This window comes from Taurulus bubalis (assembly GCF_910589615.1).
Source record: "Taurulus bubalis genome assembly, chromosome: 19".
Taxonomy (NCBI): Eukaryota; Metazoa; Chordata; class Actinopteri; order Perciformes; family Cottidae; genus Taurulus; species Taurulus bubalis.
This window is the reverse complement of record NC_136607.1, coordinates 5133287-5158285: the sequence shown is the minus strand read 5'-3', so window position 1 is coordinate 5158285 and position 24999 is coordinate 5133287. Positions and strand designations below refer to the sequence as shown.

At 43.6% G+C, this 24999-nt stretch overlaps 1 protein-coding gene across 1 annotated transcript in view; it reads right to left on the bottom strand.

Moving 5' to 3' along the window:
• The window catches only part of vav2 (vav 2 guanine nucleotide exchange factor), a gene marked incomplete at its 5' end in the record, with an annotated part of 194770 nt that overhangs the window by 118165 nt on the left and 51606 nt on the right, over window positions 1-24999 (bottom strand). Inside the window, 1 exon segment of the mRNA XM_079235511.1 lies at window positions 6725-6841. Within this exon segment, the coding sequence (XP_079091637.1) occupies window positions 6725-6841 (117 nt within the window).

Below are 24999 nucleotides of genomic sequence, written 5' to 3'. Positions count from 1 at the left end.
TGAGGACGAACTCCCCTATTTTGGTGATTTTCCTCTTTATATTCGTGCCAGTGATTCCTCAGAGAATGTACCTGTCCATCACAGCCACGCCTGTGGGGCCTCGGAGGGAGGAACCGGGAGAGAAGAAATAATGAGAGCTCACACCGGCTGCAAGGAATTCAGAGACTCCTGCTCCGCGGGGGCTCTTCCTCTTTATCCCCCCCCCCCCCCTCTCCTCACCCGCCTTAGTCCCGCAGCGCTACAAAGGCGGCACCACCCTCCCCGACAACAGAGGCACGCCCTCCAGTGATCACGATCCAAAAACGTGCGAGAGAGGGTTGTGATCGCACCTCGGCAGCCCGTCGGGGAAGTCGCCACTGCGAACCAAACTTCAAAAAAGAGCTCCGGCCGACGCCGTCTATCAGATTCTGTTTCACCCAGAAACAAAAGAGGCCAATTATCTCCACTACAGGATTCAGGCCGCGCGGAGCGTTAAAAGTTCAATAAATGGCTTTCATACAGATCATCACTTCTTGCTTTTCCTCTCTATCCTCCGGTGGATACAATATAAATGACACTGTTGAAATGCTGCTCCAGAGGAAAAAAGGCTACCAAAATAAAGTGAAAAGAAATAGAGACGGAGTGCTTGTTGTGAGTCTCTGCGGATTTTAGAAAGGTACCGCTTTTCCACATCCATATCTCAGAGATAAATCTGACTCTAGATGCAATATCGTCCAAGAGGTACATTAGTTTTCTAGAATTTGTATTCATCTTTTTGGGTAATTATGACCTAGCATCTCATGGAACGAGAAAACGATATCGTAACCTCAATAATGATGAGGCCTCTTCCTTGTAATTATGAAGAAAAGAAAATGAAAGCTCGCTTCACACTCATCGGCGTTCCATATTTGCATACCGTGATTACAACGGAGGTGCTTAATGCGCTGAGGATCTCGCAATCAAGACTCGGGTTCTAAAAATTATGAGACGCAAAGTCAAAAAGACGGGTTACCAAATATATATATCCAATGGCGAGGAAACGTCCCCTATTGTTCTCTCGCTCTTTGACTGTGGCGTGCTTCCAAAGAATGGGACAGTCGTGTCTCAAACTATAAAGCAGTCGGGCCGGGAACAGCTGTCGGGAATCCAGACGTCACTTAGATTTCCTCAAAGTGACATTTTGGGTCATCTGGACCTTGAGTTTTTACATCCGTCGCCCAAACCGCACGGCACCGCGGACGGTTTGGGCCGAAAGAGACTCCATTCCATCGCATCTCATCTCAGCCGTCACTGGAGGTGTGAACTGTGAACTCGGGGACCTGGCGGACCCCTCCCCCACCCAACAGTCCGCCATTCCCCGAATCCGCGCACAAACGCGGGCAGACTCCAGGACGACGGAGCTATTGCTCGGCAACCACCTGTATCCCCGGGTGTCACGGTAACGAGCTGCAGGGATAATGAGGCCGTGGGAGCGTGGAAGGGAGAGATGGAAGGGGGTCCAAACACAGGGAGGGGGGAGGAAGTTCCCCATTTATAATTCATGTCATCATCAGCACTGTGGCATTTGGAATGAATTATTGATCGCGTCTTGCAAGCTTTATGCAAAAAAAAAGATTTTTGGGGTTGGGAGGGGGGCTGATGGACAGAGCGTGAAGTAAGAGGGCGACAGAAAGCCGTCGGGGCCGCAGAGTGTGTTCTCAGAGGAGGTTATGGAGATAAATTCTCTCCTCGGGGAGCCCCGTCTGCGAATGTTGGATCAGGGGCCACGGCGTGCAGCAGTCCTCTAGATCCTTTATGTCAGTAACTGTAGCAATGCCACAATGTAGGAACACTGTCGTTGTCAGTGTGGGGGAAACTGTGAGACGGTTCAATCTAGAAGTCATCAGAGGAACGAAGAGCTGCATAAATAACTAGAAAGTGCACTGTAGATCACAGGTAGCGTATAAAAACAATACTCCGCTCTTCAAGGTCATGAAATACAAGGATTTTAGCCCCAGGAAATTGGTTAGTGGAGCTCCATCAACATATTTTGCGATAAATTTCTTCAAACCACTGATACTCGTCCAAAAAGAACAGAGCAACATACTGTAGAGAGTCACAGCTTAAAAAAAAAAACTGGCCGGCCCTCGATAGTAAAGGACTGCTGCAGAGGAAGAGGCCACTAATGGAAGGGGACAAGCTGACCCGAGAGGGTGACCCCTCGGCCGCTTGACTCTTGAACCTCCCTCCATTACTTACTGCTGTCTCTCCAGCCTGACAGGCATTCTGACAGGCATTAGTCACCACCCTTTTCTATCGCCTTTTTTTTTTCCCCTTTCTTTTTTCATTCCAAAACCACATGGTGAATCGATACCAATACCAACATGTGATCATCCGCAATGAATGGGCATCGTTCAAGTCGCCTTGTGCAATTTGTCTTGTCAAAACAGGAACACACACACCTCCCTCTACGAAAAACTCAAAAGAACGCTTGTCTTTTACGAGCCAAACGAGACACCGCTAGGAGCTAATTCGACGAGACTTTCACTTGGTGCGGATTTGCCAAAATGTGAAACGACTGAGCGACTAAACCGGCCCCGGGTGTCGCCCGCAGCTAGCCCGAAGACAGCAGGGCACAAAAGTAACACTTCCTGTTTTGGTCCCACAAAGCAAGACGGGAACTGTAGCCCAAAAAGCCCAACGCATTATTGGAAAGAGAGAGGAGAGAAACCACAGTGACAAAATATGATATTCATTTTTGTTGTTGCTTTGTTTTACACCATCAATAGCCAGCTTTTTTTGACCGCACTAAGGCACATAATGCCAAAGCACTGAATCAAATAATACATGCATTTCTCAGACAGCGGCCGTTTAATGAACTGTTGCATGTCCACAGAACAAATGAGCACGTGGGCATCTGACTGAGGTTAAATCCAACTCCGCCAAATAGCATTCAGGGCCTGGCGGGGCCAACGGTGGCTGAGGCACGTTCCAGATGTTAGCAGCACTGGGCGTGGATGCGAAGCAACTCGCTATTTTTAGACCCTGCAGAGCGCAGGAAGGAAATGAAAGGAGCAGAGTTCAGCGTGCGCGGAGAGAGAGAGGGAGGGAGGGTAATCAAACACCGCCGACCAACGGCAATCACGGCGCTCTGACACAATGGTGGCTCGCCCCGCCGCTGGCTTAAGTCTTATCACAACACACTCGCAGAGATGAATGAGTAGGGGAGGGCAGGAGAGTGAGGGAAGGCGGGAGAGATGGATGGAGGTTGGGGGTTTGGGGTTGGGGGCGAGTGAGGAGGGAAGAAAAGTGGCAGAAAAGAGAGCAGTTGGTGCAAATCGAATCAGGGGGATTGGGGAGTTTTCCCTCAGATTACAGCTCTCCATCTGTTCCAAGGTGCGTTTTGTGTACTCGATATTAAGTAAACCGATTATGAGCTGCGATGCGGACCCAATTTCTTGCCATGAAAATATCGGATTTCATCCAAAGAGCATGCAGTCGCTCACTACCTGCAGCTATTTAAAAAACACCACTTCAATTTGTCTATTAAATAGGGGGATCATTTGGCTACTAAGTGGAAAGAATCATAAATACATATACAGATCATCACCGTGGGTTGGTTGAAAACCCCGGCCTGCTGTCGGCTGAACCAGCTGCCAACGGACGGCTGGTTCTCATAAACAATGAGCTCACATTGAGGGGACTAAGTTCCATTCAGATGCGGCACACAAATAAAAATCAATCCACCGGAAATGGATGGGAGCAACGCCGTCTGCATTTCAAACAAACGCCGCCATTAAATGAAGACGGCGAATCCGTCCCCCCCAAAAAAAGAAGAAAAAAAAGCTTCCTTCCTTCCTTCCTTCCTTCCTTCCTTCCTTCACCGCTCTCCACTCACAGGCGGAAGAATTACCAAACTGTTGATGGATGGTTAACAGGTGCGGGCTAATTATGCTAATCATGGCAACAGCCAAATAAACTGATTGCCATGTTCATTTAAATGACAGCAATGTTCCTTTGGTGGCTAATTAAAACAGGTCGGGAGAGGCGGCTGTTTTTTTTCTTCTTTTTTCCGGATGGAGGGAGGTGTTTAAATAGAAGCCTTCTCTGGGGTCTACTGTAATAAGCTGTATTTCATTGGTTTAATGATGTCATAATGAATTTCTAATGATGGGGGTGGGTTAGGGTGTGAGGAGGAGAAGTGCGGCGATATGCAGCTACTTTCTACCCCCCGTACGTTAAGAGGAGGCGACAGGGGAGCACCAGCTCGTGTTGTGTGTGGCGCAGGGTGACCCCGGTTAAAACGACTCGGGCAATGGAAATAAAAATCAGTCGAGGACATCTAGCAGGATATGTGCCCCATCTGTTTCGATACTAGCCCCACTGGAAAGGGTGTAGGGAAAGGTTCTGAAGGGGCAATTACTTTTTCTTTCTTTTTCCTTTTTTTCCTCTTTCAGCATTGGGAACCAGTTGGACCCCAGCCTCTGTTTTGCATGTAACCCGGGAAAAAGGCATCATTAGACGCCGAGATGGCGGTCAGAGGCCAAGGGAGATGAACTCCGGGGCCCCCTGGCAGCCACTGTGGAGCTATGAGAGGTGCATAGGGGCTGATTAATGTTTATAGAGGCAGCTGCTATCGGAAAAAAAACCTCCATCGTACCTGCCCTCCCCGAAGTCCACCGATTTAATTCCACTCTTTCCAGAGGAGATTACAAAGTCTACAGTTTGTAGTCGAACAGCCCGTTTTGTTATCAAAAGGAGCGCCACCACCAGGGACACACCGGGACCTCCACCTTTCCTTTCACTCCCGAAGCCTCCTCCCCCCATTCATTCCCTTTTCTTTGGCTTCATCTTCCTCGTCACGAGAGGCCAAACATTTGAAGAAACTACACTGGTATTGATCCTTTTGTCAAAACGCGCACCGAGCACCAAACTTGCTTCACTAAATGTAAATGATTCTGCAAAGAGTTTTCATTTTATATTTGTCACCCCCCCTCCCCCTTTGTGTGAGGTGAAAACAAAGCGGTGATAACAGAACGATACGGAGAGAATGGATGGATGATGCCGCACTGTGATGTATACGATGGAAGTTATTCCTTTTGTTTGCATTCCGATGTGCACACAAAGAAAGTCACGGTAACAAAAGAGGAAAGAGCTTTGCAAAGAAAAAGGGACATGAAAGACTCTAACCTCAGGCATAAACCAGCCGGCTTTTATCTTCCGTTTATGAGGCATTCTCACTATTTAAATGTATGCCACATTAGTAGGGATCTGCTCAATTCAATATATTATAATGTGATGTTTGGCCTTAATGGAAAATCAATGGCGAGACAAGCCGCTGCCACCATGCAGAAGCAATTTCCAAATTGACATATGGAGGGCCTGTATGATTGATTCTGACCGCTGTTGGGTTTTTAATACCGTTCACTGCGAGCTCATTGACTCTCAGACGTCGTCTTGTGGTTTATCTACAACCTGCCAAATGAGTCCTTGTCTCCCTTTTTCCCCTCTCTCATCTTTTCTCCCAGCGTCTTCCTTCGGCCCGGCCCGGCGCGGGGGAGGGAAATGAGCTAACGCCGAATTAGATGCGTTAGCTAAATGAGCGGATGGCTTTCCGTAAGCACGGTCCTTGTTGCGATCGATCGCAGCGCGGGCGACACAGTTCACTCAGACCTCACCTCTCCCGCCGCCCCGCCGCCATCGGCTAGTCGAAATGACGTCATGCCATCTCGTCCGCCCGCGGCCACGCGCAGAGACGCACATCGCGGTCAAAGGGGGGCCAGAAAGTAGAGACGGGAACCAATTCACTCACATTTCACCGGCAAGATTACCCCACCCCCTCTGTCTCCTTTCAAGTTCAGTCACATGAAAAGAAAACGTCTCACGACCCGGTGGTCTCTTCGACAACGATTACATTTTTAACCTCTTGAAGTTACGTATCTGACAAACCAAACGTCATCCTTCGATCCATGTTTCCACCAACGACCGGGGCAGCTGGTGGAGCAGATGTGCTTCTGCCCAGCAGCTACCGGGTCCCGAAACATCCCGATGTGTAATCCCTCCTGGGTTTTCTGAGTCTGTGTCCGTCACAGCCAACTGGTAGGACATCCAAGAGCCAGCCTGATCAGATGCTAAGCCACCTTTTCAATGCAAAAGAGCAGCAGCTCCACTGCGATCTCCTTCCAAATTCTAACCTCCCCCAGATGAATGGGTGGAGGCGGGGCATTGGCTTTATGACTACCCAATTAATAAAACACAAAAATCCACTTGCACACCCCATTAACAACTCCCCACAAAGCTCATATGAAGTGTGCCGTGAGTCAGCGAGCCCGACTGCTGAGCCGACGCACACGTCCCTCGTTTGGGTTCGACTTCAGTCACTTGGCGACATGAGATGAGACCGCCGACCCTGAAGTGTCGCACCGTCTCTCCGCGCCACATTGAAGTTAATGCGACTGACAGACTTGACTTTGAACCGTCTTTAAACCCGGGGAAATCACAAGGGGCTTGATGTGCAATGCTGCAGATGAACACACACACACAAACACACATATGCCACATGTATGTCAGCCCATCTGACCGTACAGATAACAGAAGGTCATCAGCGCCGCTGTCAACGATGTGATGAGAGCGGCGCCGCGTCTCTGAGTAGTTAGGATGTGGCCTTTGGGTCAGCATGATCCTTGAGCGGATCACGGTGTCGGTTCAAGCGCGGGGCATTTTTCAGAGGCTGAAAAAAAAAAATCCTTTGCGCGTCTGAACTCACCTTGCCGAAGTCCCTGACGTCGAAGAGGTCAAAGGGGTCGAACAGCTCGCTGTTGCGCAGGCCAAACTTGTCGTGGCACACCTTGAGAAACGTCCGGATGTTCTTCAAACACAGGAACTACGAAAGAGGGAAGACACAGACACACAAAAACGTAAACGCTCAAACTCAACCTTGCGTACAGGATTTACAGCGGCAGCAAACAGCTATCGTGTCGTAACAACATGATGAAACAGAATATTTGCCCCAAGAAACACCTTCCGCCAGTCTGTTCAATATCCCCCGTCAATGCTTAAGCCTTCGTGTAAATATTTCATTTCCTGGTTGATGATTGGCAGGCTCTTCACTTCATCCTCTCCTGGTGTGTGTGTGTGTGTGTGTGTGATTATTTAGCCCCAGAAGGTGAGCCGGCTGATTGCGGCTCCCGAGACGGCCTCATCTCCGATCCAGATAAGGAGAGCCACGAGAGGAGCCTGGCTCCTGACGTCGGCCAAGACATGTCCCTGACCTCGCCCTGAAAGGTCGCAGGTCACACATCTGACATGCAGCAACCATGTGTCTCGTGGAAATGTCTTTGAGAAAGACCCCACGGAAGGTCGAGCACAGTGAGGGCCTTTTAATGGGAGTCAAATATTCGGGAGAGGGAACAAGTAGTGTGCCAGGAGATGTGGAGATAATCAAACATATTTTTGGTCGACAATATTGCAGGGTTTGGCTGTTAGACACAGAGCTTTTTTGTTAAATAATGATGAAGTGGGTAAATTAAAATTACATAACAGCCAGTCTGATGAGAAAATGACAGCCCTTTACCAAAATGCTAAAATCTTCAAAACCAGGAAAAGAAAACACAATGAGGTGATATAACGTTATCCCAAAGCAATAACGAAAGACGATATGGAAAGACAATATCTAGTCTTCTATGACGATATTGACATATTGTCGATATATTGCTCAGCCCGAGGAACAAGAGACGATCACTTCAGGGTAGTCACAGATACAGATAACGATGATGTCGAGCGGGGATTGGATGAGGAGGGTTTCCAACTCATGGAATCACAAACAAATAATCTCTTAATCTTAATTTTTAAGACTGCATTCTGCGTGAGAAACCCCACGTATGTGCACTCTACAAACGTTGAAACCAATATGTCTAATCTGCAGGTGTAGAAGACACAATGTTACCGTTATATTGAGCCGATTTGCAGATTGATATCTGCAAATTTCCAACAATGGCTGCTATCGGGGGAAGGGGAGGGGGGGAATACTCATAACAAACGGCATAATACATACTCCCTGGTCACGCGTGTTGCCCGGGTGCCTCAAATATTCCATCACACAGATAAACCCTGAGGTGGGGGGACTGCATGGGAGGACCATTGAAATATTAATGACGAGCAGAAAGCCTGCCTGCCGACTTCCCGCGTGTGAAGAACACATGACTTTAACATGTAAATTCAGCCGCGTGAGCGATATGAAGCGGAATGTGCAAAAGGGAGAGATTTGAGCAAAAAAATAAATAAATAAATAAAAATGCTGGATTGCCTTTTGAAATGAACGCATCATCGACAACGTGCGCGCCAAAGGAAAACTGGCAAGGCGACCCGCGGCCTTGCAGAGTCACACTCCATGTGTTTTGTAATGTTATCGCAACAGAAGCAGCAGCAGCAGCAGAGAGAAGAGTGTCTTTTCCCTTTCCAGGTACAGCAGCACTCCCACTCCCCACGGGCATCAGAGTGCACAGTCGCCTCATTGAAATCCCACGGCGGCTCGATGAGCCACATCCTTGTTTCCTGTTGCTACAGTTGACCGCAAGGGGACATCATGCGCATCAGCCTGTACTAATTAGCTTTCACAGGAGAGTGAAAAAGAAAATGTACCCACTCCAGTAAATGTGCAGATTAGAAGAAGAATACAAAAGAAGCAGCATAGCTTCATCTGATGCGGTTTCCTGGCATTTTCAAGTGGTCCTCTCGCCCCGGCCACACCTGAGAGCCCCCCTCCCCCTCCCCCTCCCTCCCCCGCTGACTCATTCTCATTCATGTGTGCACGTCTGCTCGGCCCCAGAGTCGTGGGCGTGAACCCCTATAAGACTATAAGAGAGGCCGCGCCCCGGCCCCGGCGACGAGGAACGCGATTGGTCGGCCGAGCCCGAAGTGACATTTGCAGTTCGCCGGCGAAGGTTATCGGGTCTGCGGATCCTCACATGCGGTGGATTGGAGGACGAAGAAGAAGGAACAAATAATGTATTTTCACAGCCCCAGATAGGAAAAGGTAACATTTGCTGGAGTGGTTTGTTAGAGAGAGAGAGAGAGAGAGAGAGAGAGAGAGAGGCTCTGCAGATATGGATCAGTAAGGGAGGAGATGTGTCTGACATTCTAATGTATGTTTCCCGATACGAGAGCCGGGGTAGGGGTAGGGAGAATTGCTATGATCTTGATGGAAAAAATAAAAAATAAATAAAAATACACCATTTCTTGTGGAGTGGAGAGCGGCGGGGAATAAACATCTCCTTCGGCTCAGGCTGCCCTCGGCACAATCCATCTGGAATTACCTCTCTATGGGCTGTGGGCACACTCAGCCCTCCATTTTTCATAGGGTTGCCAGTTGCATCTTACACACACACACACACACAGCAATTTCAGCCACATGGACTACACTGAAGTGACTACGACAATGCTGCGGAATTTAAAGGTTAAAAGGATCCTCGTATACAAAAGTCGTATGCAAAAAAACACACGAGAAATCTTCTTTTTTTTCTTTTCTCACAACTGATTCAGGTCATTCATCAAGTAAAAAATGGCACACAAAGAACATCTATTTTTTTTTTGTCAGTAACTGCAACAGAACCTTTCATTTTCGGGGATGGCGGATCGGACCGTTACTGCGATGCGGTTTTAATGGACGTCATTACTCCAGAACGCTGGCGCTGCCGTTTCAAAGCCGCGAATACAGAAAGCAACCCCCGCGTATGGTTATACACGACCGAAACATCGCAATAAAAGTTGATTGCGAGTGAAAAAGGACGTGCAAAGGTGTTGGGTTCCCTTTTTTGGAATTACAGTATTGATTTTTTTGTTTTTGCACCTGTTGCCTAAGTCTCCTGTACGACTGCAAAATCAATCTTTAACAAGTGTTTTGTAGAACAACATCTTCGCATGCTGTATACGCGCCTCTGTGCGTAAGTGTTTACCACTTCCTTCGAGTGGATGTCATTTGAAGCGACCATTGTGTGAGTCCCGCTACTCGTGGCTCACTTAGTACTTTGCCTGGCTGCTAAAATTGCACTTCTCAAGGCCCTTTGGCGCCAGCAGCCAGCGCAGCATTCATCAGATATAACCCTGTGAATGTTCGTGCTGAATCTGGGATCTTTTTTTTCTCCTTCTCAGAAATTATAAAAGATCCCTTCAGGGTGGGAAAAGATGAAGAAGAAAAAAAGAAGAAGGTCATGAAGAGGAGATTTGATTTTGAATTGAAGAAGAAACGCCAGAGAGAGCGACTGCCTGTGGTCTCGGCAGTCGATTTTTTTCATGAAGGTTGCTCGGGTGCTCCACTGGAGCGACGGCTCAGAGTTTTGACTTCTCAGTTCGAGAGCAAACAACTCTTGAAAGGGGCAGACTTGTTGTCGGGGGAGGCGGGGGAAGAGGAGGGAGTGCAGGAACCAGGAAAGGAAGCGGGAGGGAGGGAGAAGAGCAGCAACTGCACACACAAAAAGAGAAGAGTCGGGTAACAAAGACCCGTCACATCCCTGACAAGCCCTTCAACCATATCGCTGCGCCACATCACACGGAGAATAATGCATTGTTCCTCTGGGAGGGAGGTCCTTATCATCTGCACGCGCTCCTGCATGCTCGCACCTGAGCAGATACAAATTGGAGCCTCCTTGTGAAAAAAAAAAATAAAATGGAGGAAATGGGGTGCAGGAAAATTGTGTGAGGGGGAAGCTGGGATGTTTTGCCAAAAGTGTAGCTCTTGGGTTGCCGAAAGATAACATAGTGAATTTGGCGGAAACTGCATTGTCATTGGCTGAGAAACTACAGCGAGAACCCTTCAAGGACTGATCTCAGAACCAATTACCTGATATTGATTCACACAAAAAGAATAATACCCCCAAAAACAATGCATGTTGTGTTGCTTTGCACGTTAAGAAATGTGTCACGTATGCGGGGCTTCATCGCAACACGTGACACAAACAAAAGAAATGAAGAAACAAAAAAATAAGATGGGTCAAACAAAACGAAGCAATTGCGCGAGTCCCAGAGCGCTCGGTGAGGCTTTGACGAAACACCTATTTAGTCGGCTCGGGCTCGTCTTATTTCCCACGGTGGAGACGACACTTTCATTATCTCGGGAAATAAGTTGTTACGTCTAATTTAATACAAAATGTATTAAATCGGCCAAAGTGAAGGGCGTCGCTTTTGTCAATTTCAGAGGCCTTCTCTCGGCCCCGTGGGAGACGACGTAACATCCCCCTCACTGGTGCTTTAGCAAATAGTTAGCGTCTGCTGCCCCTTGTTGAGACTGTCAGGCAGCAAGTTTATAAAATACTCCACCAATAGGTTGAGGACTCGTGAGAATGTAAAGTTGCTTCACTTTAATTATTGTGAGGATAAGATAGGATATAACAGGATAGGATGCAGGGAAGGAGAGGAGAGGAGGAGGGGAGGTGATAAGATACGAGATAAGACGAGGGGAGGATAGAGGAGAGGAGACTAGACGAGGGGAGATTATATGATAGGAAAGAAAAGGAGAATGGAGGAGAGGAGATGATAAGATAGGAGAGGAGGAAAGGATAGTAGTGGAGAGGAAAGGGGACGAGGGGAGGGGAGATGATATGGTAGGAAGAAGAGGATAATATAAGGAGAGACGATAGTAGGGGAGAGGAGAGAAGGAGATGATTGGAGGATAGAGGAGAGGAAAGGAGGAAGAGGGGAGATGATATGATAGGAAAGAAGAATAAAGGGAGAGGAGAGGAAGGATGAAAGATAATAAGATAGGAAAGAAGAGGAGGGGGATGATATGACAGCAGGAGAGGAGACGAGGATTTATAACCATCACATTGAGGTGAGTCAGACAGATCATCAAATACTCAGACAGCCAGTCAGAGAACTGGAGTCAATGAAAGAGACTGATGCCTGTCTGGGACCTGTGAGGCAGCCAAATACTCTCTCACACACACACACACACACACACACACACACACACACACACACACACACACATACACACACCCCATGTTGTGTCTCGGGCAGCGAACCATTCCACACCTCCAGAACAACAGGAAGCTCTCAGCAGGTGAGACAGCAGCAACAGTGACTTCACCTGACCGCAAATATACACAGCCACATACTACACACAAATGTACACACACACACACACACACACACACACACACACACACACACACACACATACTCGTTTTCCTCCTTTGTGGGGCCTGAACTTGTTTTACCCAAGTGTGGGGCCCACCCTTTCCAGTGGTTCTACAACTCTGTAAAAAATACAAGCAACATAAAAAAAAAATCTATATCATAAATATCACTTAAATTTATCAAAATTATAAACTTCTTTCTTGCGTTAGTTTTTTTGTTACTTTGTGGGGCTCCGTTTCAAGCGTTCACAAGTTGTGGGGCCCATTTTAACACACACTTACAAGTTTCAAGGTTTTATATCTTAGCTGGCCACACATTTTAGTTTATATATCTTAGCAAACCACAATGTTACTATCTGGAGGCAATAATGCTTTCCATGGTTTTTCCCTTGCTTACCTAAGACATTGCAGGACTAGATCTCATTGGAAGCAAATGTTGTAATCATTAGACAAGGCAATAAGATCGCAGTCATAGAATGACCTCCTTAAAACTATAACCCGTGAAGACAGGATGTCCTGTTAAAGTTCTGTCTTTTGCCAAGAACATGTTGTTTAACAGGACATCCGCAAAGAAAACATGAACATTTGTCTCTTGACACATGTTAAACAACATGTTCTGGGCAAAAGACAGAACTTTAATCGGACATCCTCAAAGAAAACAACATGAACATTTGTCTCTTGACACATGTTAAACAACATGTTCTGGGCAAAAGACAGAACTTTAATCGGACATCCTCAAAGAAAACAACATGAACATTTGTCTCTTGACACATGTTAAACAACATGTTCTGGGCAAAAGACAGAACTTTAATCGGACATCCTCAAAGAAAACAACATGAACATTTGTCTCTTGACACATGTTAAACAACATGTTCTGGGCAAAAGACAGAACTTTAACAGGACATCCTCAAAGAAAACATGAACATTTGTCTCTTGACACATGTTAAACAACATGTTCTGGGCAAAAGACAGAACTTTAATCGGACATCCTCAAAGAAAACAACATGAACATTTGTCTCTTGACACATGTTAAACAACATGTTCTGGGCAAAAGACAGAACTTTAACAGGACATCCTCAAAGAAAACAACATGAACATTTGTCTCTTGACACATGTTAAACAACATGTTCTGGGCAAAAGACAGAACTTTAACAGGACATCCTCAAAGAAAACAACATGAACATTTGTCTCTTGACACATGTTAAACAACATGTTCTGGGCAAAAGACAGAACTTTAACAGGACATCCTCAAAGAAAACAACATGAACATTTGTCTCTTGACACATGTTAAACAACATGTTCTGGGCAAAAGACAGAACTTTAACAGGACATCCTCAAAGAAAACATGAACATTTGTCTCTTGACATGTTAAACAATATGTTCTGGGCATGTTCTAGAGATGCATTTTTACTGTACTTTTCTTCTTAAAGTAGTGATTCTATTTTTAATGTAGTATTTTACTGCTCTCCAGTCTCTGTCTCTGAGGGCTTGTGGCTCTGCTGTAATGCAGTGCTGACAGTCCATTTTCCCTGGAACTTTGTTCATGACAATGAATCTTCTTAAATGTCTTTCAACGGCTGCACATTCCTCAGGTCTCCAGCTTCTTTTTACAGCAGTGGGTTTATCTAAGTAGGCACAAAAAGAACAGGTTATAGGTTTAAGAATTGTACATCTTAATTGGAGCTGAAACACTATTGGATCGATCATAAAGGTTATCTATTGCAGTACTGACTTAGTTCAGAGAACATTAAAGACTCCCAGTCACTGAGAAATAAATAGTATTATTCTCCAATTTTTGAATTTTTTTATTATGTCCGTGGAGCGCCTTAATACATTATAAGGCCATAACATCGTCTCCCTGCTACCATAGATTTCATTCAAGAGTTTGAAGGGAAACGAATGATTTCAATGACGCAGCACACGCAGGCAAAGTTGACGGACTTCTATTGGGTAACGGCAGGTAAACGTTTAAGCTTAGCTTGTGTTAAGATCAATTAATCAACTAATCGGTGGAATTATAGGTCGATTAAATAAACAAAAAGTAAAGTATTAGTAATTTTTGTGGCAGCTCCATTATGCCTTTTACCCCTTTTACACACAACCACCGGTATGATGAGTTATGAAACCTAGGGGCAATCAGCGCCTTATTTAATTAAGTCATAATTTGTATTCCTATAGAAGACCTGAAAATGTGCAATGGACAGTTTATGTATGTATTTTATAACCAGCATGTCTATGGCTCAGGCAGTAAAGGCCAGTTTGGACATCAATCTGCTCACCTCTTTTTTTCCCGGACTTTCTCTGTTTTGGGGCAGACGCTGTGAAGGAACATTCTTGCAGCGATGTCCCACTGCCCTCGTCATCTGATCCCTCTGTTTCTAGCAATAGTCGAGAGAGAAATATTGACTTTAAACATGATGTAGCTTGCAGAAAAGCTAACTGGATTAGCATTTTCATCACGCGTAATGTTTTTTTGTCATCCGATCCGAGCGTTTCTAGCACACTGGCATCTGGGTACAGAAAATAGTTTGCAAAAATATTCAAGAGAAATATTAACTTAAAATAATGAGGTAGCTTGCAGAAAAGCTAACTGGATTAGCATTTTTATCACACGTAATGGTTTTTGTCATTGTGAAAGCCATCAATTTGCAATGATAAAAACAATAGTTTTAATAGAATAATATAATTGAGTATATGGCATGCATGTTTCTTAAGATGAAAAGGAAACATTTAGACAATATGCATCATTATTCTGAAGTCACCTCTCTTTTTTGCGGACTTCTTCCGTTTTTGGGCCGACGCTGTGGAAAAACAATCTTGCAGCGATGTCCCACTGCCCTCATCATCTGATCCCTCTGTTTCTAGCAATAGTCGAGAGAGAAATATTGACTTTAAACATGATATAGCTTGCAGAAAAGCTAACTGGATTAGCATTTTCATCACACGTAATGGTTTTTGTCATTGTGAAAGCCATCAATTTGCAATGATAAAAACAATAGTTTAAATAGAATAATATAATTGAGTATATGGCATGCATGTTTCTTAAGATGAAAAGGAAACATTTAGACAATATGCGTCATTATTCTGAACTCACCTCTCTTTTTTGCGGACTTCTTCCGTTTTTGGGCCGACGCTGTGGAAAAACAATCTTGCAGCGATGTCCCACTGCCCTCATCATCTGATCCCTCTGTTTCTAGCAATAGTCGAGAGAGAAATATTGACTTTAAACATGATGTAGCTTGCAGAAAAGCTAACTGGATTAGCATTTTCATCACGCGTAATGTTTTTTTGTCATCCGATCCGAGCGTTTCTAGCACACTGGCATCTGGGTACAGAAAATAGTTTGTAAAAATATTCAAAAGAAATATTAACTTAAAATAATGAGGTAGCTTGCAGAAAAGCTAACTGGATTAGCATTTTTATCACACGTAATGGTTTTTGTCATTGTGAAAGCCATCAATTTGCAATGATGAAAACAATAGTTTAAATAGAATAATATAATTGAGTATATGGCATGCATGTTTCTTAAGATGAAAAGGAAACATTTAGACAATACGCATCATTATTCTGAAGTCACCTCTCTTTTTTGCGGACTTCTTCCGTTTTTGGGCCGACGCTGTGGAAAAAAAATCTTGCAGCGATGTCCCACTGCCCTCATCATCTGATCCCTCTGTTTCTAGCAATAGTCGAGAGAGAAATATTGACTTTAAACATGATGTAGCTTGCAGAAAAGCTAACTGGATTAGCATTTATATCTATTAATTATTATAACAAGCCCTACAGGCTGTGTGATAAAACATCTACATTTGAGATTAGATTGGGTAGCATAATTTAATGTGTCTAACGCAGTGGTAGGTATGCTTGCTGCACATGCTCAAAATCACACAGGAGGAACTCCCCAGTTGCATAGTCTAGTCTCAATTGATGGTATAATGGGTGAGGATCATATCCATTTGGCAGTATGCTTTTTCATCATCACGTTTTAGTGCACTGTGGATGAATGTAATATGAAAGGTAAACAGGGAGTTTATCCTTTAGGCCTTTCACATATTTGGTTTCTTTGATAGAATCTTAGTTTCAAAATATAGTTGCTGTTTAATAGATGCATTGTCGATTGTAATGAGTGTATGCAAGATTATCTCCAGGTGATGCACTACAGTTGTGACCGCTCGTCTTGATCCGTCTTCCAATACTCCCTATTCCTTCCTTACTTCCTACTAATCAATTGTCTAATCCCGCCAATGGTCAATAAGTAGGCAAACTTGCGGACATTCTACGGCCCAAATAAGGGAAAATGCAGTTGTCATAAACATACATAACCAACGACAGATCATTCATTACTAATTAAAAAACAATTATACACACATACCTCCCATGTCATCTTGCGAACACTCCATGTTCCCTGTCTCCATGCCAACAGCCTCTGAAATGGTAATTGATAGAACATAGAGTTGGAAAACTGAAAATGTTGTGATCAACCTCTGACAATCAAGATGATACAAAAAGTACAACAGCTGGACTAATAGCAATAGCTGAACTGAAACTGTGTAGTTATAGACAAACTATTACCACTAAACCTTTACACCACTTTGTTAATTCACCAATATTCTTGAAGAGTAGGATTTTATGGCTGAAATACATGCAGCATGGATGGGAAGCATCATGTAAGATCATGGATTCACTTTAATGAACTAAAAACACCCACAAGGTTGCCCTCATTGGTCTCATTGCCAATGGTACAATGAGTTATTATTTGTTTTAATCCTTTTTAAAACAGATTGTACTTGTAACTTTAAGTTGTATGTAGGTTTTACCCGTTGCAGTGAAGCGTAACCTTACATAGACGTAAAAATAGAAATTAACAGCGTGGCTTCCGTTGTGAGTGTAGCAACTTCAGTGGATTATACATCTGCAGCAGACATGATGCACCACATCAGTGCCCCATGGGCCACTATAGATGAACAATGCTATCCTTTTAAACAAAATGTCTGACTAAAGTAATATAACAGAATTTAATACCGTTCACATCAATGTGGATTTCATCCAGACTTTTTCCTTTGTAGTCGCCTAGCCGTCCCTGTTCCAATGCCAGAAGAACCTTACTAATTTTGGCTAGCTGCAGGGTGCCCTCTGGAAGGCGGTAGTGTTTTCGGTGGACATTGATATTATGCCCTAGAAAATCTGCCAACTGGTCCAGTTCTGTTGTCTTTAAATTTAGAATGGTGGAGAGGGTAGCGATGTGCTTCCGGAGTTTAGTAGAAGTTAGTGCTTTGGGATGTTTAATACCATCGCATTCCTGCACAAACTGCCTGATGCAGTCAGAACCCCTGATGCAATGGACAGAATGTGGCAGGGCAAATAGGAATGTATTATTACTCAGCACCCCACATTCTTCTCGCTTCTTGCACAGTATGTCAAGCGATTCCCTCATCAGTGGGGTGAGAAGAACGGGAACTTTCCTTCCTCTCTTTCCTACAATGGTGATCCGTACAAAATGCCTGCAAAGTTTCTGCTCTAGTGGTGTTAGGGCCAAGTTCACATCGTCATTCATTTCGGACTCGTCTCTTGACAGGTAGGAAGACATGGGCATTCGTGAAACTTCTCCTTCTCTACGACGGTTAAAAATTATAATTTGTGCCAGGGTAACCTTCGCCAATTCTTTCCAGTTGGAGGGTGACACTTCTTCCATCATTGTATTCACATGTTCCTGCTGTTTCTCAGCCAGATGAGCATGCAGACTTTGGACATCCTCTGTGAATGGCAACAGCTGAGGAGCGTTCCACTTGGCTTGATCCAGCTGTGCAAGCGCTTGGCTTGCAATATCAAATTTCCAGCTTTCTCTGTAAAGCTGCGCAAATTCATCAGCATCTTTGACCATTTCCTTATCCTTCATCTTCAACCCCTCTGTCTTGATGAACATCGCTAGTGAATGTAGACTGTGTCCAACTTTCCGTGCGAGAGATGGCCGTTGATATTTTCCAGTCTCCTCCGTGAATCCAGCTAAACGCCTTACTGCATTGACAACCTCACTATACTTTTCAGGTTTCATTAATTCTTTGATGGTCTTCACAGGCGCAAGTTCTTTAGCTGCCAGTACAAATCGTCCGAGCTCTCTCAGCTTTTGACGAACATACTGGTGTTGGCTGATTGCCTTTTCATTCTTTTTGAATAGTCTGTGTCCATAATCAAGAAGACAGCGGTCTTTCTTCACAGCGAGTGTTACTGCATCCTGATTCATGTAGCTTAAAAACTTCCAGTATGCATCACTATAGCCGATAGGCGCAGGTTCCGCAAAAGCACACAAAGCTTGAACTCTGGTTTTCCCTGGTCTAGATGTATCCCCCTGAGGCTTGAATTTGCATACCTGGAAATGTCGCCACATCACTTTTTTCGTAAACAACCCAAAGCAGTACACACAATGCATGAATTCGTCTCCTTCCGTCTTTTGCTTTGGTTGCTTGCATGGAACAAGTTTTCCTTCGCGTTTCTCAAAAACTTCGGAATTATGCTGAAAGTTGCCCTGATTCCGGATATAGTCCAACTGCAGTCGCCTCTCTTTTGAGTTCTTTGGACAACTTAACGCTTTTGCAACATCAACCTTGTCACTATGTTTCCGTGACAAGTGTCTCGACATTTTCTGTACTACTTCAGAACAATATAAGCAGTGATGTTTTTTGTTATATTTTCTAGCACCGTCGTGCTTCTTCATGACTGAATCTACATAGACAGATGCCTCTTTGTTAGGTGAAGTTGGAACATCTGCCTCCTTGTTAGTATAGTTAGTGTTCAAATTGCCGCTGCTCTGACTGGAAGACTTGCCGCTGCTCTTACTGGAAGACTTGCCGCTGCTCTGACTGGAAGACTTGCCGCTGCTCTGACTGGAAGACTTGCCGCTGCTCTGACTGGAAGACTTGCCGCTGCTCTGACTGGAAGACTTGCCGCTGCTCTGACTGGAAGACTTGCCGCCGCTCTGACTGGAAGACTTGCCGCTGCTCTGACTGGAAGACTTGCCGCCGCTCTGACTGGAAGACTTGCCGCCGCTCTGACTGGAAGACTTGCCGCCGCTCTGACTGGAAGACTTGCCGCCGCTCTGACTGGAAGACTTGCCGCCGCTCTGACTGGAAGACTTGCCGCCGCTCTGACTGGAAGACTTGCCGCCGCTCTGACTGGAAGACTTGCCGCTGCTCTGACTGGAAGACTTGCCGCTGCTCTGACTGGAAGACTTGCCGCTGCTCTGACTGGTTGATGCAATTTTCTTTCCCTTTTCTTCTCCCAGCAATAACTCCATGCTGCCATCACTGTCTGTGCTTTCCTCTTTGGGATTTGGAATATACTCCTCTTCACTACCTACACTGGAGTCATCTGATCCTATGAGATTCGCTTGAATCTTCAAAAAAAAACAAAATCTAAATTAATAACAAAAACTCTAAATCATCTTGTTAAGTAAGACCAATACTGACTGTTAACTACTGTATCTACTACATGTTGGGATGATGTACATTCTATAGGGGGCTGAGAGAAATCAAGACAACTCAGTCCAAATAAGAGAGAAATACTGTTGAGTTACCTTTGACTTTCTAAATCAATTCAAAACCATTTGAATGTGTCACATTTAGAGTAAGGCAGAAAATGACATTATGCTACTTAAATATTTGGGCAACAAATATTGAAAATAATAAATATACTTACTATTTACACCAGCTCACTAACAAGAGCAACAGACATACATTGCCGATCATCTATATGCATGTGCCGTCTTATATGCATTCCTGGTATTGTAGTTACTGAACGTGGTAAGGAGTTTGGTGGTGCTCCCTTTAAGAGATAACTTAAGAGTAAAAAAAGGAAAGAAGAGACTTACAGGACGAGAACAGGCTCTCCATGGTCTTTGTAAAGCAATTGAAGAAGTGGCTGGGCCCTCTGCACAGTCGTCGCTTGAATCATAGAGAGCATCAGAACAATCTGGTACTCTAGTCATCTGCAAAAAAAGGGGAGTTATGTCGGTATTGTCATCTATAAATTAGCTATTGGTATTTAAAGTGTCAGAGGCATACCAGAATGCTTTTTGTCCTTCTCAGCTTTGGAACAACTTCATCATCTGATTGCGATGTGGGATTGTCTTTCACAGAATCCTCGTCACTGGTTTCGTCCACTATACTCTCATTTGAATCATACAGAGCATCAGAAAAAGGTGGTACTTCATCCGTCTGGAAAAAGGGAATTATAGTTTCCATTATATAAAAAAAATACCTCACAGGGGAAGAATCTTTGGACCATTATCTTAATCACTTTTTAATGCCATTCAAAGAATTTGAGGTTTACCCGGATGGTTTCAGTACTCCTTAGCTTTTCAAAAACTGGACAGTGATGAGTCAGAGAATGGTCTTCGGAACAATCCTCATCGGTTTCATCAGTGTCGGCATAATCCACAAGGGGAAACCTTCCAACAGTAAACATCTAAAAATAATACATCATATATTAAATCAGTACTAATTGGAGATGGTCACAAATTACAAAAGCAAGCTCATGTAAAAAACCTGTCTGATTTAATAAGCTAAGTGCATGGCACTGACTATTCTAGAGGTCTAACAAAAACATGAGCGCTGCATTGGTTGGTGCACATTAAAAATACCCCTTTTAAATATGCAACGGTGTACAATTACACCTGTAATAACTTGAGGCTAGATGCTGGAATGTTTTGTTGAAATGATGTAAAGTCACTTATAGTTTGAACAAAACGCCAGGGCCCCATAAGGACAGACTAGAAACCAACATGTGAGGCTGTCATCTCTCAATAACATATATGGGCCTCCAATGGAGCATGTTCAAAATACCTCTTTTAAACATGCAACAGCTCATTAGGTGTACAATTACACCTGTAATAACTTGAGGTTAGATGCTAAAATGTGTTGTTGAAATTATATAAAGTCACTTATAGTTTGAACAAAACGCCAGGGCCCCATAAGGATAGACTAGAAACAAACATGTGTGTGTGAGGTTAATGTTAAAAATATGCTAAAAATGAGCTTGAGACGCCAGGGCCCCATAAGGATAGACTAGAAACGAACGTGTGTGTGTGTGGTAAACTGGCCCCATGGCTGGATATACACGTTTTGTATATTAAGTCTGATCCCTCAATCTGAAGTCCATCAAATAACTCAATGAGCAACCTGACTTAAACACTGCATAAGAAAAGCAATGTGAACACATCCCTATGATGATAATACAACTACATTGTGTACAGGTCAACATAAATAGTTTGTGGCAACATTGTGTGCATTACTCCCTTACCTGGTCTGTAGCTTTATTTGTGTCCAATTCGTCACGGGAAGTCAGATTTAAAGACGCATCTGTCTCCACTGCCACCGCAGGAGCCTGATCGTTTATCACCTGGAATTAAATTGAAAAAAGAACTGCATTTAGAATGTATAGTAATGATGCATGTTGAGATATTCACAAGTTGCAAAAATGACCTTATGTGAAAACGGTTTCTGAAACGGGATCTAACTTAAAGCTGAGTGCATGGCCTAGTCAGCGTGTGAGGTTAACTGGTTCTATGACTAGAATCTCCTTTAAACATGCAACAGCTCTTAGGTGTACAATTACACCTGTAATAACTTGAGGTTAGATGCTGGAATGTTTTGTTGAAATGATGTAAAGTCACTTATAGTTTGAACAAAACGCCAGGGCCCCATAAGGACAGACTAGAAACCAACATGTGTGAGGCTGTCATCTCTCAATAACATATATGGGCCTCCAATGGAGCATGTTCAAAATACCTCTTTTAAACATGCAACAGCTCATTAGGTGTACAATTACACCTGTAATAACTTGAGGTTAGATGCTAAAATGTGTTGTTGAAATTATATAAAGTCACTTATAGTTTGAACAAAACGCCAGGGCCCCATAAGGATAGACTAGAAACAAACATGTGTGTGTGAGGTTAATGTTAAAAATACGCTAAAAATGAGCTTGAGACGCCAGGGCCCCATAAGGATAGACTAGAAACGAACGTGTGTGTGTGTGGTAAACTGGCCCCATGGCTGGATATACACGTTTTGTATATTAAGTCTGATCCCTCAATCTGAAGTCCATCAAATAACTCAATGAGCAACCTGACTTAAACACTGCATAAGAAAAGCAATGTGAACACATCCCTATGATGATAATACAACTACATTGTGTACAGGTCAACATAAATAGTTTGTGGCAACATTGTGTGCATTACTCCCTTACCTGGTCTGTAGCTTTATTTGTGTCCAATTCGTCACGGGAAGTCAGATTTAAAGACGCATCTGTCTCCACTGCCACCGCAGGAGCCTGATCGTTTATCACCTGGAATTAAATTGAAAAAAGAACTGCATTTAGAATGTATAGTAATGATGCATGTTGAGATATTCACAAGTTGCAAAAATGACCTTATGTGAAAACGGTTTCTGAAACGGGATCTAACTTAAAGCTGAGTGCATGGCCTAGTCAGCGTGTGAGGTTAACTGGTTCTATGACTAGAATCTCCTTTAAACATGCAACAGCTCATTAGGTGTACAATTACACCTGTAATAACTTGAGGTTAGATGCTGGAATGTTTTGTTGAAAATTATGTAAAGTCACTTATAGTTTGAACAAAACGCCAGGGCCCCATAAGGACAGACTAGAAACCAACATGTGTGAGGCTGTCATCTCTCAATAACATATATGGGCCTCCAATGGAGCATGTTCAAAATACCTCTTTTAAACATGCAACAGCTCATTAGGTGTACAATTACACCTGTAATAACTTGAGGTTAGATGCTAAAATGTGTTGTTGAAATTATATAAAGTCACCTATAGTTTGAACAAAACGCCAGGGCCCCATAAGGATAGACTAGAAACAAACATGTGTGTGTGAGGTTAATGTTAAAAATACGCTAAAAATGAGCTTGAGACGCCAGGGCCCCATAAGGATAGACTAGAAACGAACGTGTGTGTGGTAAACTGGCCCCATGGCTGGATATACACGTTTTGTATATTAAGTCTGATCCCTCAATCTGAAGTCCATCAAATAACTCAATGAGTAACCTGACTTAAACACTGCATAAGAAAAGCAATGTGAACACATCCCTATGATGATAATACAACTACATTGTGTACAGGTCAACATAAATAGTTTGTGGCAACATTGTGTGCATTACTCCCTTACCTGGTCTGTAGCTTTATTTGTGTCCAATTCGTCACGGGAAGTCAGATTTAAAGACGCATCTGTCTCCACTGCCACCGCAGGAGCCTGATCGTTTATCACCTGGAATTAAATTGAAAAAAGAACTGCATTTAGAATGTATAGTAATGATGCATGTTGAGATATTCACAAGTTGCAAAAATGACCTTATGTGAAAACGGTTTCTGAAACAGGATCTAACTTAAAGCTGAGTGCATGGCCTAGTCAGCGTGTGAGGTTAACTGGTTCTATGACTAGAATCTCCTTTAAACATGCAACAGCTCATTAGGTGTACAATTACACCTGTAATAACTTGAGGTTAGATGCTGGAATGTTTTGTTGAAAATTATGTAAAGTCACTTATAGTTTGAACAAAACGCCAGGGCCCCATAAGGACAGACTAGAAACCAACATGTGTGAGGCTGTCATCTCTCAATAACATATATGGGCCTCCAATGGAGCATGTTCAAAATACCTCTTTTAAACATGCAACAGCTCATTAGGTGTACAATTACACCTGTAATAACTTGAGGTTAGATGCTAAAATGTGTTGTTGAAATGATATAAAGTCACTTATAGTTTGAACAAAACGCCAGGGCCCCATAAGGACAGACTAGAAACCAACATGTGTGAGGCTGTCATCTCTCAATAACATATATGGGCCTCCAATGGAGCATGTTCAAAATACCTCTTTTAAACATGCAACAGCTCATTAGGTGTACAATTACACCTGTAATAACTTGAGGCTAGATGCTAAAATGTGTTGTTGAAATGATATAAAGTCACTTATAGTTTGAACAAAACGCCAGGGCCCCATAAGGACAGACTAGAAACCAACATGTGTGAGGCTGTCATCTCTCAATAACATATGGGCCTCCAATGGAGCATGTTCAAAATACCTCTTTTAAACATGCAACAGCTCATTAGGTGTACAATTACACCTGTAATAACTTGAGGTTAGATGCTAAAATGTGTTGTTGAAATGATATAAAGTCACTTATAGTTTGAACAAAACGCCAGGGCCCCATAAGGATAGACTAGAAACAAACATGTGTGTGTGAGGTTAATGTTAAAAATACGCTAAAAATGAGCTTGAGACGCCAGGGCCCCATAAGGATAGACTAGAAACGAACGTGTGTGTGTGTGTGGTAAACTGGCCCCATGGCTGGATATACACGTTTTGTATATTAAGTCTGATCCCTCAATCTGAAGTCCATCAAATAACTCAATGAGTAACCTGACTTAAACACTGCATAAGAAAAGCAATGTGAACACATCCCTATGATGATAATACAACTACATTGTGTACTAGTCAACATAAATAGCGTGTGGCAACATTGTGTGCATTACTCCCTTACCTGGTCTGTAGCTTCATTTGTGTCCAATTCGTCATGGGAAGTCAGATCTAAAGACGTATCTGTCTCCACTGCCACCGCAGGAGCCTGATCGTTTATCACCTGGAATTAAGTTGAAAAAAGAACTGCAGTTAGAATGTATAGTAATGATGCATGTTGAGATACTCACAAGTTGCAAAAATGACCTTATGTGAAAACGATTTCTGAAACGGGATCCAACTTAAAGCTGAGTGCATGGCCTAGTCAGCGTGTGAGGTTAACTGGTTCTATGGCTGTAAAACTAGATAACTGTGTTTCAGATTAAATCTCATCCCTCAATCTGAAGTCTATCACATAACCTAATTAGTCAATTTGGACACAT